Here is a 15,383-nt window from a genome sequence, read left to right as displayed (position 1 = left end):
GTTAATTTGCTCTGAATAGCTCTGAAAGATCAGTGGCATTTTATCTGAGGAATAAACAGAAGCCCAAATGGGCTTTGTCTTTCAAGGTGTTCATTGTCTTTTTCTCTGCTGTTGCATAGGCTTTTGCAAGAAACATTTCAGCAAGTTAAATGTTTGTATTTTCACAAAGTAAAATGAGACAGTAACTGAGAAATATATCTTTATTATTAGAATGTTTATATTCTAAAAACTTTTATCCGGGGTTACAATCCGATCCAATTTCTCTCTGATTAACTAACCCAGCATTTGTTCAGCAAGTAACTGGAACTTAAATTGAAAAGTTTAAGAACATGCAGCGTCTTTCACTCTCTTTTTTCTCTTCCTCCCCCACTTACAGTCAAGATTTTGGCGCAATAAATAATAAAATAAACATCTCATCTGTGAACTAGTAGTTGCACTTAACTTTGGTGACTAATAGAGTAGATAGGCATTTAAAAATAAAAATATTCTTTCAGTGTCAAGTGGATAAAGGAACATATTAATGTATTTACTTCCATTCTAAAGATCACCTTCATTACCATTTCTTCATGTTAGTAGGATGTGGGAAATGGAAAAAACCTAAAGGTTGTTTCTATGATATGGTTTTCCTAGGCAAGTTCTTGGAACACATGACCCGACCAAAACCCATGCAACACAATTGACAAATCCTCTTCACCACACAATGGCAAGTGGAAGGCCAGGTGTGGCCTTGTGACAGAGTTAAACAAATGTTAAAATGTCAGTACAACCTAAATACCCGAACTGACTTTACATGGTGACTTCCTATTGAAACAGTGTTGAGAAACTCTGAACATGTATCTGATAGTTCCACATCCACTAGGTAAAAGAAAAGTGAGGCATAATACTCTTTCTTCACTCTGCTACTTTCGGGGACTCTGTGCACCGGCAGATGTATGACACCTGTCGTTACCTGATCTGACTGACCGGTCCTCTTCTGCTTTAAAAATATTGCAGCTCGGGTGCTTATTGCAGCAGTAATCATAGCGATACACTGCCTTTTAATACTCGGTTCTGCTTACAGTCATAGTTATAAAAATGAAAAACATTTTTCACAAATCTTTATACGCGTACTGTAAAAATCACCTTCCACAAAAACGATTTACATCTGTTATGAGCATTTAAAAATAATTTACGCAGACTCGTCTCATCTATTCTTTCTGTTGCTTGAGAAAACAAATCTCTTCAGTAACATCAACAAGATGTTCGTATTTGTAAACATGGCGTGAGGATTCAGGTTACCAAAAAACTGTACACACGGAAAAATCATCTTAATAAATACTCTGATGAATTAAGGATCCTTTTAATTGGCACAAACCACTGTAAACACCCGTACTCCCATCCTGCGGTCATCTGTCTTCGTTACTCTTGGGCTTTGAGTTGAAATTTGAGGAGCCATCTCCCCCGAAAGGACTCGTCATGGAGATGAAGATTTGAAGGGGTTAGGTTATGATCACAGCCCTCTGAGGTCCTTCCCGACCAACCCAAGGGCTGCTCAGGGTGCCACGCGCTGCGGCGTGCTGCTGCTCGCTGCTGAGCTGCCTCCAGGGGCCCAGCTCTGCCCTCGTGCCGAGGGACACCAGAGGCCGGTCCCCAAGGAGAGAGAAAGCTGCTGGGGTGTGCAAGCTGTGCTTGAGACACTGCAGCAACCCAAACTCGCACCAGCAGGGACCGTGGCTGCTGGCAGGACCGGGCCGCTTAATGGAGGTAATGAAATGTGGAGATGTGCCCAAGTGGGCTTCCCGAGGGAAATCCAGGGTGGCAATCTGCTGCTATAGCAGCCTTCAAGCAGCTCGAGTAGGCTTCTTGCATCCAAGTATGCTTGTGCAGGTAGCAGTCAGTCATTGATCTTCCACCTACCTAAGCTGGAAGAGTGACTGTTTGGGTGCCGATTAAATGGATTCTTCTGAACTTCAGCAACAGCATAGATGGAAAATAAATTACCAAGCTACATGCTGCCACTAAAATAATTAAACGTACAGCCACAGTACTGCCCAGCAAGATAACTGCAGTTGTTTAAAATAAGCTCTATAAATAAATAAATAGATAGAAAACCCTCTGTGTAAACTCAATAAAATGTCATTTCTCTAATAGCGCCCAAAGAGGGAATGGCGTTGCTAAATAATATAAATATTCCATATTGTATACATTTCTCTATATTAGATCTGTTACGTTTTGGCATGGCCAGATGGATAGAAGTGGGATAATTAACTTCATTCAGTATTTGTTCTGTTGAAGCCACGCTCCTGTGTTACTTTAGATCGTCAGCCGCTCCTATAGCTGTTTGCTCTTTTTACCCATCTTGGATTTTGCGCTCACTTTCCTGGCGGAGCAGCCTGGTTCACCTTTCTTTTGGGCTCTCCATATTTCTCGTGGGGAATCAACAGGTTCGTAGAAGCATCTGACCGGCTGCAAACTGTTCTTTTCTTCCTTTGCTTTTTTCAGCAAGACTCTTCCTTTCTGAAAGGAATGAGGCTTTGTGTCGGGGATGTTGTATGAGGCATGTTGACTTCCTCGGCTCCTGAAATTAATAATAGCGATTATTAATAATTACTATTCAGTCTTGCAAAGTGAAAGCTGCCCCCAAATGTCCCAAACCTGTATATTTTTGCAGGCAGAATGGCCTTGCTTTACAGGACCAGGTTGAAAGTTAAGAACAGTTGCAATATAAATGACATTTCTCCATAATCAAAATCATCCCTCGCTACAGGAACTACACGTGTTACTGATGGACTCTTTGTGCTGTCACAGCAGAATGGTTTATGGCAGATACATGCAGTGTGATAGCAGCACAACACACGTCAGGCACCAGCTCATGTCTGCCCAGATGCTGTGACTGAAGGGAAGAGCAGATGTGTGCGCTTGTGTGGCGGTCTCTTCAGGGCTCCCACAGGGCTATTTTCCAGAGCTCATCATTTCTGAAAACCCATCTGTGCTCTTGTCTTGGGCGTTGGACAGTACTGGGCATTGATAAGGCCAGTTTTGGAAAAAGCTGCCGTTGTGCAAGCCGTCTCCCATCAGGATGTGCAGCCTGACTCTGTCATCCCTGTGCCACCCTCGGGGCTGGTCCTGGTTCACAGCAACAGCCAGCGATGCTACCTGATGCTTGTGCGTTCCCCTCCTCCTCACAGACCTGCAGAGACCTCCTGGTTGAATCACACCTGGTACCAGCAAAACGCGTTCCTCTTGGCGTGTCTCTCTCCAAATCTGCCCTCGTTTGAAGCCTGCTCTTGGAAAGACCTGCAGGGCGTCAGGAAAGCCTCTGCATTTCTTGGTAGGAGGCAGTGAAAGCCAAGCGACCGCACAGGACCTGAGCCTTACCTACGGAATGGCTTTACCCGGTGCCAGCTTTGTTAAAACCAGCTCGGGTCATGGGTAAGACGACAGGAGGGCATTGCCCAACAGAGCTGAGCTGTATTTAAATTAAACCCGTTTGTGGCAGAGGAGGTGGATTTCTGCCCCTAATGAGTAGTCAGGGTGAAGAGGGTCTCTAAGGTGGCCGCAGACGCAGGCCATCGCCCGCTGAAAGGCAGTGCTGCTTCACAGGGAGGGGCAGCCCCCCACTACAGGTGACTCCGAGGTGCTGGGCTTTGAATCACGGGGTCGTGTGGGTTGGCAGGGACTTAAGACACCTCCCCCTGCACCAGGCTGAGGTTTGCCTTCATCCCCAGAGCAGGCAGAGCAAAATAAACCCTCCCTACCCCGCTGAGCATCTTCTCCTCTACCCTCTCTGCTTGGTAGCACACGCTGGGCTATTTTTAATCTGATAATTCCAAATAAAGGCTACCACTGAATGCTGTTTTTGCCATTGCCTTTTAAAGGAGAACTGGATCAATGGGTAAACAGAAACCTCTACACAATTTTACATATGCCTTTGAACTCCCACTGTTTGTCAGCAACCAATGGATTTTACCAAACTGTGTTATACTCAGGCCAAAGACTTCACCTTGACAGAACAGCCCGTGTTACTGCTACTCCCAGAGCAGCTGCCTGAGTAACCCGAGATGTTGCCAGCAGCCGTACTTGCTCCAGACACTTGTTTGCTTACATGTGATTTTTAAATTGACAGTTAGGAAATGACAGCTGTCTCTCTCCTCCCTACAGAATGTTAAAGATATTTTCAGCTGAAGCTTGACCTGCATCTATCAAAGACATTCAACAACTGTAGCACTGCAACAGGCTACTCAAGTCAATCAGAAAGGAATCATTTATTTTACACAAAATTATATTCTTTGTTTTCCTTTAAAGAATGTCTCGTTTTATTTTTGATTTAGCAGAAAGCTTTTGATTGAGCAGTAATTTATTTTTCTTTTATTACGTCCCATGAATACAGACCCCACTAAGGTACAGAACTTGATCCAAACCCAACTTGATTCAGGCTTTTGGATCAATTTGAAATGCAAAAGCAGCAATTTAAGCATGTCAAGTTACGTCTTTTAGTACAAGAAAAATAAAAAGACATACATACAGGCATCTGGGTTTCTTATTTAATGAAATGTCTGTAAACTGCAAAGAAAAAAAAAGAAACAGGTGGTAAATATTAGTATTAAATTACCAAGCAATTAAAGTATGGAGATAAAATACATGCAGTCTTCAAAACCACATTTCCATTTTCACCTGCTGTTAGTACAAGAAAAATGTTCATGAAAGAAACCTAAGGAAAAGAAACGTTTTCAGATTGTTATTCCTCTAACTTAGTTTTTTTTTTTAATTTGTCGTTAGTCGTTGGACTTTTCCCCATTATTTTTGTCATAATTATAATCCCAGTAAATTGCTAAAGAAGTGTGGGTTGAACAGAGATGCTTCACTTTAGGTTAAACAATATGGTACAATGAGCAGTAATTATTGTGTTCAAGATAATTAATAAGGGACAGTGCCTGAATAAGCTGTATTAAATTAGTTTTCTCTCAGAGCCTTTAATTTTGCAGCAATGTGTTTCCTTTACACGAGCAGCTAGAAAACCTCCACTACCAGCTCTTGTCTCTGCCCCCAGCAGCACTGAGGGACACCAGTGTTCCCCTCCATCCCCACCCCAAATTGTCTATAGGTCTTTGTCTTCCACGTGGCTACGGAAACCTTGGCTTTCTACTACCACAGACCTCCTTAGTGCTGTGCATGATCAAATGCCTCTCATCTCACCTCCAGGAGGGTGAGCAATTAGCATAGGCAGTGTGGGGTCTTCACTGAAACTAACATGTTCTGGAGAAGTCGTGGATAAAACTTGCCGTATAAGTGTAATGCTTTGTAGGGAGTTTAAGTAGTAATAATGAGGGCTTTGAAAGAAATGGTTATTTTTAAAAGCATTGTTCAGACAGCAGTGGTTTCTAGGCTGTGGAGTCTCGTCTGACAGGCCTGTGGGAATCCGTTCACTCTTCCTACACGTCTGCTGATAGGGAACTGCAGAAAGCAAGCTGAAACCTGACAGCAGGTTTCTGTGTCCATTACAGGGATTCACATCCTTCCTGAAAATCTTCAGCGATCTCCAGAAAACTGCCAAGTCAGTAAATGACAGAAGGGAAACTGTTTCCAGCAAAGGTAACATCAGCAGTAGCCAAAGCTGGAAAAAACAACTGGGAAATATTTCATTATTTTCTGCTCTCCTTTTCCCACCTTTGATTACTGCTCTCATCCTTTCTGCTCAGCAGAAACCAGCAGCGTTTATAGCCATCACTGCTCGTCCCATGCCCTAGGTAGCAGTACCTGACTGCAGCTCTAAGGGCACAAAGCTGGAATCCTCACCTGCCTGCTGCCTTTGTTCCTCACCCTATGATTTGGTTACAACTGCAGGTTGTTTTCCACACCACCCTTTACAACGATGATCGAGAGCTCTAAGCTGCAAACAAAATTCAGGTGAGTGAGACCCAGAGCTTTTCAGGTTTCTATAATGAGACTCAAAATTGTTTGAAACTCACCTTGTCCTACTTAACACACGCTCTGCGTGAGGCATGACAAATATGAGAAGTGGCGACTTAAAACATAAATAAAACAGAAGTCTACAGAAGCATTTATAAACCCAGCTCTGTCTGGGGAAGCGATTAGCCCGTCCCACTGAGCCTACTCACACTGAAAGTCCAGCACTTTCCCTCTGGTGGTGGGTGAGAATTAACGAAAGGGCTTTGCTGGCTTACCACGTGGTCGCTGACATCCATGTGGCTGCAGGCGACCTGCTGGTTTTGGTAATACTCTAGCTGCCTCTCCGCCAGGTCCACGCGCTGCAGCAGGTTCTCAATGAAGTGCTGGAGCCTGGCTTTTCCCCGCAGTTCTTTTTCTGCCGCTTCTTCCAGGAAGTGGTTGAAAGTAACAACTTCTCTGTAAGACAAAAACATCACAGAGAGGCAACGCGTCAATAATGGGGAGAGCCCTGGTTTCACTGCTGTCAGAAAAATACTGGCGCTGCTTCTCTTCTTCGTGGTGCTATCCCACCTAGCTAATTACTGTCCTTCCCCTCCAGTAAGGGATTTCAATCTTTTTGTGGACACTGACTACAGATCTGGAGCCCTGAATGCTGAATGTAAGTTTATGGGCAGTTGGTTGTTTTTTTTTCCTGTCACACTCAGAGCTCTTGGCAATAGTCCATAGATCCTGTTGGTCCACCGACAGCAGGGCAGAAACGTTATCATTAAGCAAAACCATTCACCACTCGAGGTACCTGGGCACAGCCATAGCTACTTAGCCGAAAACAGATCCACCTTCTCTTCTCCTATTTATAAATGTGCCTATCAGTCCTGAAACGTGAAGAGGAGTGGATGAAATCCCCAAATCACCTTCCTGGTTCATCATAATCTTACAGCAGTAGTTTAAAACAGCTGCTGTGCTAGTTCCTAGCTTCAGAGAGCTGCTGCGGCCATTAAGCTCCATTTTGGCTGCAATCCTGCAAGTACTTCAAAGTGCAGCGCTATGAGCTGGAGCTGGTGGGAGCGCAGGAGATTAAGGGAGAATTTGGAGATCTTGGAGCAAGGAGTAAGTGCGTGGGAAGGCCAAGTTTAGGTCAGGAGTTTAGCAGTGCTGCTTGTCTGGTAGCACAATTGGAAGCAACACATGGTGCTGCTGACTGTGAAAGGTCCCAGCTATGTATGGAGACGGAGCTCATCCTGAAAGGCTCTGCACACTCGGGGTGGTAAGTGAGCCACTATTTGGGCCTCATTTCAGGGGTTCTGGGTGGGAAACGTTCGGATACAGCCAGCCATGTATTACAGAAAACGGCAAATCTGAGCATGCAGGATTTCCCCAGTTATTAAATGCCTGGAAAAACAGTCCCTGCTCTGCCAGTGAAGCCACGTTAATTTTTGCTCTGTACAAAACTCAGCGTGTGGGAGTTGGAGGAACCAACGCTTGCCAAATGAAACAGGGCATGATTGTTCGGTGGAAACACAGCGCCTGAGAAAAAAGCGTTTTAAGCCGAAATTAGGAAACATTTTGTAGCAGTAATGGCCTGTCAAAGCTTTGCTTGTTTATAACAAATCCAAATGTTCTCTGCATTTCATCAAAGATTGTTTTAACTCAGCATAGCTGTAGATAATTATTTTAAGTGAGCTGGTTTTGTCTTACGAAGTTAGGCGTAAGTGGTCAGCTGTGGAAATCTGCCATTTGAACTTCAAGCTGCATCTGCCTGCTCTGAGCCAGAGCAGAGTGCATCAGCAGGCTGCTTACGTGCCTGGTCCTAGTGGCAGGAACGAGCTAAAAACCAGCGTGTACTGCTTGGATGAGCACACTCATGAAGGTTAGTTTATACGAACTTACCCACAAAGCCTGGCTGAAGAAACTGAGAGGAGCCTTGTTCGTTAAACCCCCGTTTCAAGGCTTTGTACTTTCTGTGACTGCTCGGAGTGACTTGGTAATAAAAAGGCACTGAAGGATCCGAGGAGGAAGCAAATCTAAACTCAATAAGGTCACATTGAGGGCTTTGTTCTCACCTCACTTACAGCACTTTAACTTCATGAAGCTACTCTGGATTTACCAAGCCCATGGCACTGCTGCAGGTTGCTCTTTTGCAGCGGACAGGAAGCTCAAAGGACAGAAACCTACCAGGTTGGCTCTAAATCCCTCCTTTGGGAAGGAAGGGGAGCTGCACGCAGCCTTCCAGCAGAAGTGCTGGGGCAGAGCAGGGACTGGCCAGCCCGGGACACCACCAGCACGTCCCTGCCATGGCCACGCAGCCAGGTTGTGCGCTCCACTGCGGCTGGAGGCGACGAGCATCACCTCAAGGACCTGGCATTTGTTTTTAGAAGGCTGATAGTTTCATGACTGCTAGTATTTGTAACGGTGCCAGTAAAGGTAATTAAAAAGCATTCATTAATCTCCTGCTCCATGGCATGAATGTATCACCTATAAATTTTCCTTTCCTACAAACATGCAGTTAGTGAGCTGCACATAGGGAGAAGGGGGAAAATGGGATTTTTTTTCTGGAAGACTTGGATCACTCTCAGGAGAACAGGCACATAGACGCAATAAATTCCCTAGGATTCTTCGTGCTTTCTAGACTACTCAAGGTAACTTGGCATCCTACAAGCCCCTGTTTGTAGGAACTGTTACTAGCAGCAGCAGTACCATTTTGTTATCCGTAAGATAGCAAGAAAAAAAAAGGAAAAGCGTATGCATTGTTTTTATCTGTTTGTTCATGTGCCTTGATACAATCTAGGAATCTGCCTTTAATAACTTTTATCTAAAACTTTTCCTCTGTGCTGAAACTGTACAACCGCTCTGTCAATTCCTTCTATGAAGACAAGAGCCAGAATATGGCCACCTGCTAGGGCTCAGTCTCACGCCTTGTCCTGGTAAGCACCACTTTTGGTAGTTCAGGTACTTTGTTTCTACTTTATTCAAATCTCTCCAAACACCACCAAGCCCCGAGGAGCAATTGCTAATAAGCCTACTTGCTCCACAACCTCTTCCTCAGAGAGCTCGCTCTGCGCCACTGCTGTGCCTTGGTTACCTGAAGGAAGCTCCCAGAAGCATTTTTACCCTCCTCCCCCCAAGAACAACAGGGAAACGGCTCAAAGATCTTGTGCAGCTTCTCTGCAGCCACTGCTTATCCATGTAATTGCCTTTATCGTCTTGTAGTGTGCACAGACGTTTCCTACCTATAGTGATAACCCTCTCTCCAGTCCTATTCCTAGTATCTGTTTTTGATAGATGTGATGATTTTGTGCTTATCTTATTTACTTGCAATTTATTTCTCCAGGCCTCTGCCAAATTTTGGGTGAACGTTACGCCATGATTTCCATCTTTTTCTTTGTGCTCTGACACTGTGGATGATGGATGCTCCCAGCAGGTCAGCTAATGACTCCTAATGAAGTCGAGGGAAGGTGGGCGTGCGAGCATTACAGGGCCCACTTGGTGGAGGTGTAAAACAGAGAGCACAGCAGCACAGGCCTGCTGGGCTCAGTAGCTTTACAGAACAGCATCACCTGGAAGGGGACTCATTTATTAAAGCCTGGCTCAGCCTGGAAGCACTGCCCTTTCTGTTTGGAGGTCTCTGCTACCCTATGCTGATCATTCTACATCCGGAGTGCTGCTGCTATGTTAAAGAAAGGTTGTGCAGAGCCATTAGCTCCCCTGGAGCCCCTCTGCTCTCAGCAGCACTTCTTTCCCACTCTCTGCTTCTGTTTGCTCTCTGCTCTGTCAGCCTGCAGCCTCCTGCCTCTTCTCATTCAGCACCACCCTGGCCCTCGCTGTAGCACCAGCAGCGCTAGGTCCTGCCACTGCATCCTCTGCGTGGACTCGATGATGCTCAGTGCAGCTCGGGCCTCTGTAAATTTCTGTAATGGGCAGCAGAGTGACTTATCCTGTTTGCTTACAGTATGCAATCCTAATATTAACATAGGTTGCATAGCACAATGGCTTGGTGAAGGGCTACGACTGGGCAGCGGGGAGAAGGGGCAGCTCTGTCTTGGGTGCTGCAACCTCCATCAGACAGAAGCTTTTAGAAGCAGCAACGACTGCTCCTTCCCAGAGAGCAGAGGGCACATTAACTGGCAGCAGTTTGTGGTATCGGGGCCAGGGGAAACAGAGAGAAAGACAAACAGACAAGGGAGGTGTCTGAGAGGAGTCCATGCTGCCAGACTGACAGAGAAGAGCTCTTCCCAAAGGCAGTGTCAGATGTGGTAAATGAAGTCGTAAATCAGAGTGGCCTAGGTGACATTTATTCTTTTGCCTTCACCACTAGATCACGGGGTGCTCCCTGCAGAACTAGCGAGCCGCAGTTCTTGTTTACCAGGCAGCTGCTGGCATGTGGGCCCTGCAGATGCCCTTAGAGGTCGCCGGGTTTCAGCAGACAAACACGTGATACGTGGAGTAGATGCAGAGGTTGGGACAGCTCCAGCTCCTTACCAACTGACAAGAAGGGATAATGGTTTCACACATTGCAACCAAGCCCTCCTACAGAGGCAGCTCGCTGGTCCCAGGACTATTTACAGCCGCTTTGACACCTGCAACTGCTCCATAGGCGGAGACAGGCATGAGGCTCTGGGCATACTGCACCCAAGCATCAAATCCCTTTACAGAATTGCACTTTGCCTAAAATGAATAAAGAAACATTTTTTTTTTTTTTTGTTATTTTACCTAAAGATGGGGAAGTTCCTACCAAAGCAAGTTTCCATTTCCTTGAGAAACTATTTAAAATACGAACATTCATTAAGTATTAAGGCTGCTGACCCGATCCATCACCCCTTTGCCTTCTGTGCCTGAAATCTGGTATCTGTTGCTCATTAGGCTGCGGTTTCACATTCCTACACTGCTATTCCTACACTGCTATCAGCACATTTGATTTAAGAGGTTCACACCTCCTCCTCTCAGAAAGTTACTGTCCTAGCAGTTGCACCCATTTGCTCGGTTGTGGTCTACATCTGAGCCCTGAGCTTACTGGGGTGACACCGTGAGGATTAAAATGCTTTATTTCCCAGCCCCATTTTGTGGGCTTGTCCTGCTGCACTGGAACCAGTGCAGCTGAGGGGGGAGCAATGGCTTGAGTGGGAAGATGAAAGGACATGGGGAAGAGGGACCCCCTGAAACCAAGGGTGGAAAACCAACATCTAGTTGTGGTCATCAAAAGCCGAACCGGTTTGTTGTACAAGTGATTCTCATACTTAAAGGCAAGCTGTTGTTTTAAAGAAGCACAAATTGCAGTGATCTTTAAAAGCCTGCTCTTAATCCCCTTGTCAAGCTGCTGTTTGAACAAATAGTTCCAATAATTGCAAATTTCAGGTGAAGCCAGTGGCAAAAATAACCACTCACCACAATCGCTATTCTGAAATAGCCCTTTTATTGCAGGCTATGCCAGAGCAGAGGCATGACCAGACAGTCTTAAAACAAATGCAATAGGTTGGTTAAAGAAATTGCTGTCAGAGATATGACAACTCACTACATGAATGCTCTTGCCCTATAATTAGGAGACAAAGTGAAATTAAGTCCCTATTGAAGACTGTAACTTCAAATACCCTGTTTAGACCTACTGAAGACAAAAAAATCAAACTCTGCCATTTCGTTGTTTTTACATGAGTTCCAGAAACAAGCCTCTAGGTGTCCAATAGCAGGAGTAGAGAACTGGTTTTATTTTCAATGGTTTTCTTGCTATCTTATTCAACACAGTCTTATTCCCTTTGGGAAGGCTCCTGCGTTAGCTTTAACACCACAGTGCTCACACTGAGTTGCATTCTCCTTCATCAGACATTGAATAATCCCTTTCAGGGCACACTTTCTAATTAAATCATTTGTTTGCTCAGCAGCTCTGCTGAAGGCTTGACTCTGTGGCCATCATTCACCAAAACTGTTCAGGGTCCAACTAAGGCAGATTGGTAAACTGGGACCTATCTTTAGTAGCTGTGCTTGCTTCTCTAGAACATCCAGGTAATAATAATAATTAAAAAAAAAAAGCTTTGGCTGTTCAACTCTCTAAGTTTGATGAGACTCAGTGACACAACAGCGCCTGCTCTAGGACTTCTCTGTGCAGACAGTATTACTGCTTTAACTATGCAGTACTACAGTTAGTGTGGTGCCTCCACCTGTCCTACCCTTCACAACTCATCTCCATATCAGTTGCTAACTTTTTCTCTAGAAGAGCCTCTAAAGAAGAGTTTTTGTGACCTTATCTAAGTGTTGGACTAGAATTTCTTTCCTCTTCACAAGATTTCTTTTTTAAACCCACAGACTGATCTTGAGTAGCCCTATTTCAGTCTCTGAGATCCGTAAGTGCATATTGGTAATAACCCTTTAATAACCCTTTTCTGGTTTTCACATGCACCCTGTTCCTGATGTCTGGTAGCAGGGACAACTATTCAGAACCCAAAGGAAGACCGCTTTCCTTTGGAAAAGGGTGACAAAGATATTTCTGGGAGGAAGGTGTTTTCTTTTTCCTCTTTTAAAGAGAGGACAGAGGAACGAGTTTTCAGCTATAGTGGATCAATATCAATACTACTTTTGGGAAAAGTTATCCATATTCACAAGGTTGCTCATAGAAAAAAAAAAACACAGTCCAAAGAAACTGATGAAAGCATTTGTTTCTGAAGGTCAGCAAGTATCAAAGCAGTCCCTAAGGGCTGCCTTTGACTTTTCACAATCTGCAGTGAGAACTCCTGCTTCTGCAATTTCCATTAAGCAGTCTTGTTTGGCTTTCTAATCATCTGGACTTCTTCCAGAAATCAAAGCCAAAGCTGAGATCCTCCTTTTTGAAGGAGAAAGTCATTTCAGCACACCAAGTAAGTGAGTTTCTGAACACACAGAGGGATTGAATATATGGACAGGTCTCAGAATTTACCAGTGGTCCAAGAGAAAACCAAACAAGTGACACTGTCATTACCAGAGCCACGAAGATCCTTTCTTTTCCCCCTCTACTGCTACATACCATGAAGAGCTTCCCTGCTATTGGCACAAAACTAAGTGTCTGGACATTTGTAGAGACTCAGGGTCAAAAAGCTGTCCATAGAAATATCAGCCATGCTTTTACAAAGCACGATTTATATCTACCTTCCTTCTCAGTTTCCTAATTATACAGTGATGCTTGAATTAGGATGCCGTACCGTACAGCTTTCTGTGGCTGTATCCCTCGCTGTCGCCCAAGATGGGAAATGCAGAAGCTGTTAGAAGAAGACAAATCAGGTTTTCTGTGACCTCTACCTGTTCACACACCCTGCCTGATCTCACAGCCTCCTCAGAGTGCCTTGACAGCGCTCTGTGCCGAGGCAGCAACGCAAGGAGCCGAGCAGCCAGGGCACCCTTCCATCTATCCCCTGCCTCACCCCAGCTCCAGATGCAGGGCAGGGAGGGGGTGAAGGAGCCCCAGCTGGCGCTACAATGAGGTGCTGCTGGTGCTGCACGACTCCCCTCCCACGCACATCTCAGAGATTTTGTGTGGGGCACAATTCGTGCCTCATTTTAGATATCCCAAGTTCAGCATCTTGCCTACAACATCTGCTTACCTGAGGTCCCTCTCTAGGCTGCAGAGGGAAGAAGGACCTGCACAGAGCAATTCCTCCCACTCCCAGATACTCTTCTAGAAGAAGTGGGCTGAATCACGCTCTGACAGAGCCCATAGGGGGAGTTTGGCTAGATGGGAATATCAAAACTACTTCAAACTGTACGGTACATGAGTCCTTGAATCTTCTTGTCCACGAAGCTGCCCTAATATTTCAGAAATCAGAAGTGCTGAGTATCTGCCCCCTCTCCTGGGGATCAGCTGCACTGTCTCACTGTAGCTGACTCCTACTGATGGAGGAGCCATCAGCATCTTTTCTTTTTAGTCCTTAGACTGCAGGAAGGAGCGATGAAAGCCCTCCAAACTTCCCACACTGAACTCCTACACCACCTTCCTTATTTCTTCTAAGATCAGCGTCATGGCAACTAGCATCTCCCTTTGTAAGCCTGTGAATTGGTTTGGAGCCACTCCATTACCAACACTCTTCATTTGCATTCCTCTGAAATAAGTTGTGCTGCTCCAAAAAGCCTGAAAGGTTTCAGCAAGTGCAGAATAAACTAAGTAGTTCACGTATAAATAATATATCAGCTATTGCTACATTTTTAATGGCTGCATCACGAGTGGATTTTTAGATGGGCTGGGTTAGTCAGAGTGACTCTGGCGACTGGTCCCCATGGCCCCTCGGTGACTCCGGGTTCGTGGTGCTGTGTCTGCCCCAAACACCTCCTTGGGGTGGCCTTTTAGCACCGCGTCCAGCAGGGCTTTGCTGCAGCACAGGAGGAGGCCATCGCCCCGCACGGGCTGCCCCGCACGCAGCGGGGGGGTTTCGGGGAGGAGGCACCGCTCAGTTTTGGTACAGGTCTCCCCCAGCACTTACCCAGCCTCCTTTAAAAGCCAAGGGATTAGAGGTGTCAGCGTCAATCTGATTACGTGCCGGTGATGGCTTACGCTTGCTTCTACCCCACAGGAGCAAGGGCGCAGCGAAAACGTCCAGGTTAGTGAGCGGGGAGCTGCTGCTGCCCAGAGGCACTGCTCAGAGGAGCTGTGCCCTACCTGCTGGGGACACAGCCAGGGGGCTACGTCCCTAGAGATGGAGTCACCACCCGGGGGTGGCCACCAGGTCCCTTCACAACCAGCAGGTGAGCAACCCATCCCCTGTCCGCTCCCCCAGAGGCTCTCACCGCCCCAGGAGCGTGGCGGCCCCGTGCCGAGCCATCAGCCCTTGCTCCCCACTTACTCCTCTTTCCTTTGCAGCTCCTCCTCGGACTCGCTGAGGCGCTGCTTCAAGGCCGCGATCATCTCCACCGCCACGTCCACCTGCCTGCTGAGCGCCCGCTCCCGCCGCTGCACCTCCTGCTTCTTCTGCGAGAGCTGCACGAAGGCCGCCCGCACCTCCAGCAGCTCCGCCGTCTTCTGCGCCAGCTCCCCGCTCAGCCTGGCCAGCCGCTTCTCCACCGCCTCGTCCACCGCCTCCACCACCCTGCTCAGCTTCGCCCTGACGGGCGCCTCCAGCTCCGGCTCCGGCTCCGGCTCCGGCTCCGGCTCCGGCTTCCCCTCCCGGCGCCTGGAGGCGCTGCCCCGGCCGCAGGGCTCCGGCGGCGAGCCCGGCGCCGCGTCCCGCAGCGGGAGGAGCGGGCGGCCCCCGGCCGGCCCCCGCCGCTCAACGCCGCCGTGGCCGTGCTGCAGGTGAGCCCGCAGGGCCGCCAGGCTGCCCAGCGGCAGCGGCAGGGGCTCCGGCCACGGGTACGGGCAGGGGCAGGGGCAGGGGCAGGCGGCCCGCTCCCCGCCGCCCTGCTGCATCCTCCGCCTCGGCGGGGCGGGCTGGGGAAAACTTCGGGGGATGGAGACGGAGCCCGGAGCCGAGAGGCTGCGGGGAGGCGTTTGCAGCACAGCCGTAAATCAGGCAGAGCGGGGAGGGGAGGGGAGGGGCGGGGCGGCA

General features: G+C 47.2%; 2 protein-coding genes across 2 annotated transcripts in view; one reads left to right on the top strand and one right to left on the bottom strand.

The window, feature by feature from the left end:
- Positions 1–14,833, top strand: part of LOC311440067 (uncharacterized protein) — a 131,587-nt gene extending 116,754 nt beyond the window's left edge. Inside the window, exons 3-4 of the mRNA XM_084526497.1 lie at positions 14,412–14,583; positions 14,699–14,833. Of these exons, the coding sequence (XP_084382623.1) occupies positions 14,412–14,583; positions 14,699–14,718 (192 nt within the window). The 3' untranslated portion in view covers positions 14,719–14,833. The remainder of the gene's footprint in view (positions 1–14,411; positions 14,584–14,698) is intronic.
- On the bottom strand, positions 187–15,352 carry ZNF365 (zinc finger protein 365). The gene is made up of 4 exons (XM_084526493.1): positions 14,682–15,352; positions 6,165–6,345; positions 4,505–4,542; positions 187–2,557 (listed from the first exon to the last, which is right to left on the bottom strand). Exons 1-4 carry the CDS (start codon positions 15,242–15,244, stop codon positions 2,311–2,313), a joined length of 1,029 nt encoding a protein of 342 aa, XP_084382619.1. The 5' UTR covers positions 15,245–15,352; the 3' UTR covers positions 187–2,310.
- Positions 15,353–15,383: the final 31 nt, after the last annotated feature.

Source organism: Aythya ferina, assembly GCF_964211825.1.
Source record: "Aythya ferina genome assembly, chromosome: 7".
NCBI lineage: Eukaryota > Metazoa > Chordata > Aves > Anseriformes > Anatidae > Aythya > Aythya ferina.
The sequence above is the reverse complement of the archived record's forward strand: the minus strand, read 5'-3'. Positions and strand labels throughout refer to the sequence as shown.

Coding starts and splice junctions, on each gene's coding strand:
- ZNF365 (XM_084526493.1), bottom strand. CDS start 15,244: ATGCAGCAGGGCGGCGGGGAGCGGGCCGCCTGCCCCTGCCCCTGCCCC. Junction 4,543..6,164: donor TGGATGTCAGCGACCACGTG/GTAAGCCAGCAA, acceptor TTTTCTTTGCAG/TTTACAGACATTTCATTAAA. Junction 2,558..4,504: donor AATAAGAAACCCAGATGCCT/GTATGTATGTCT, acceptor TATTAATTTCAG/GAGCCGAGGAAGTCAACATG.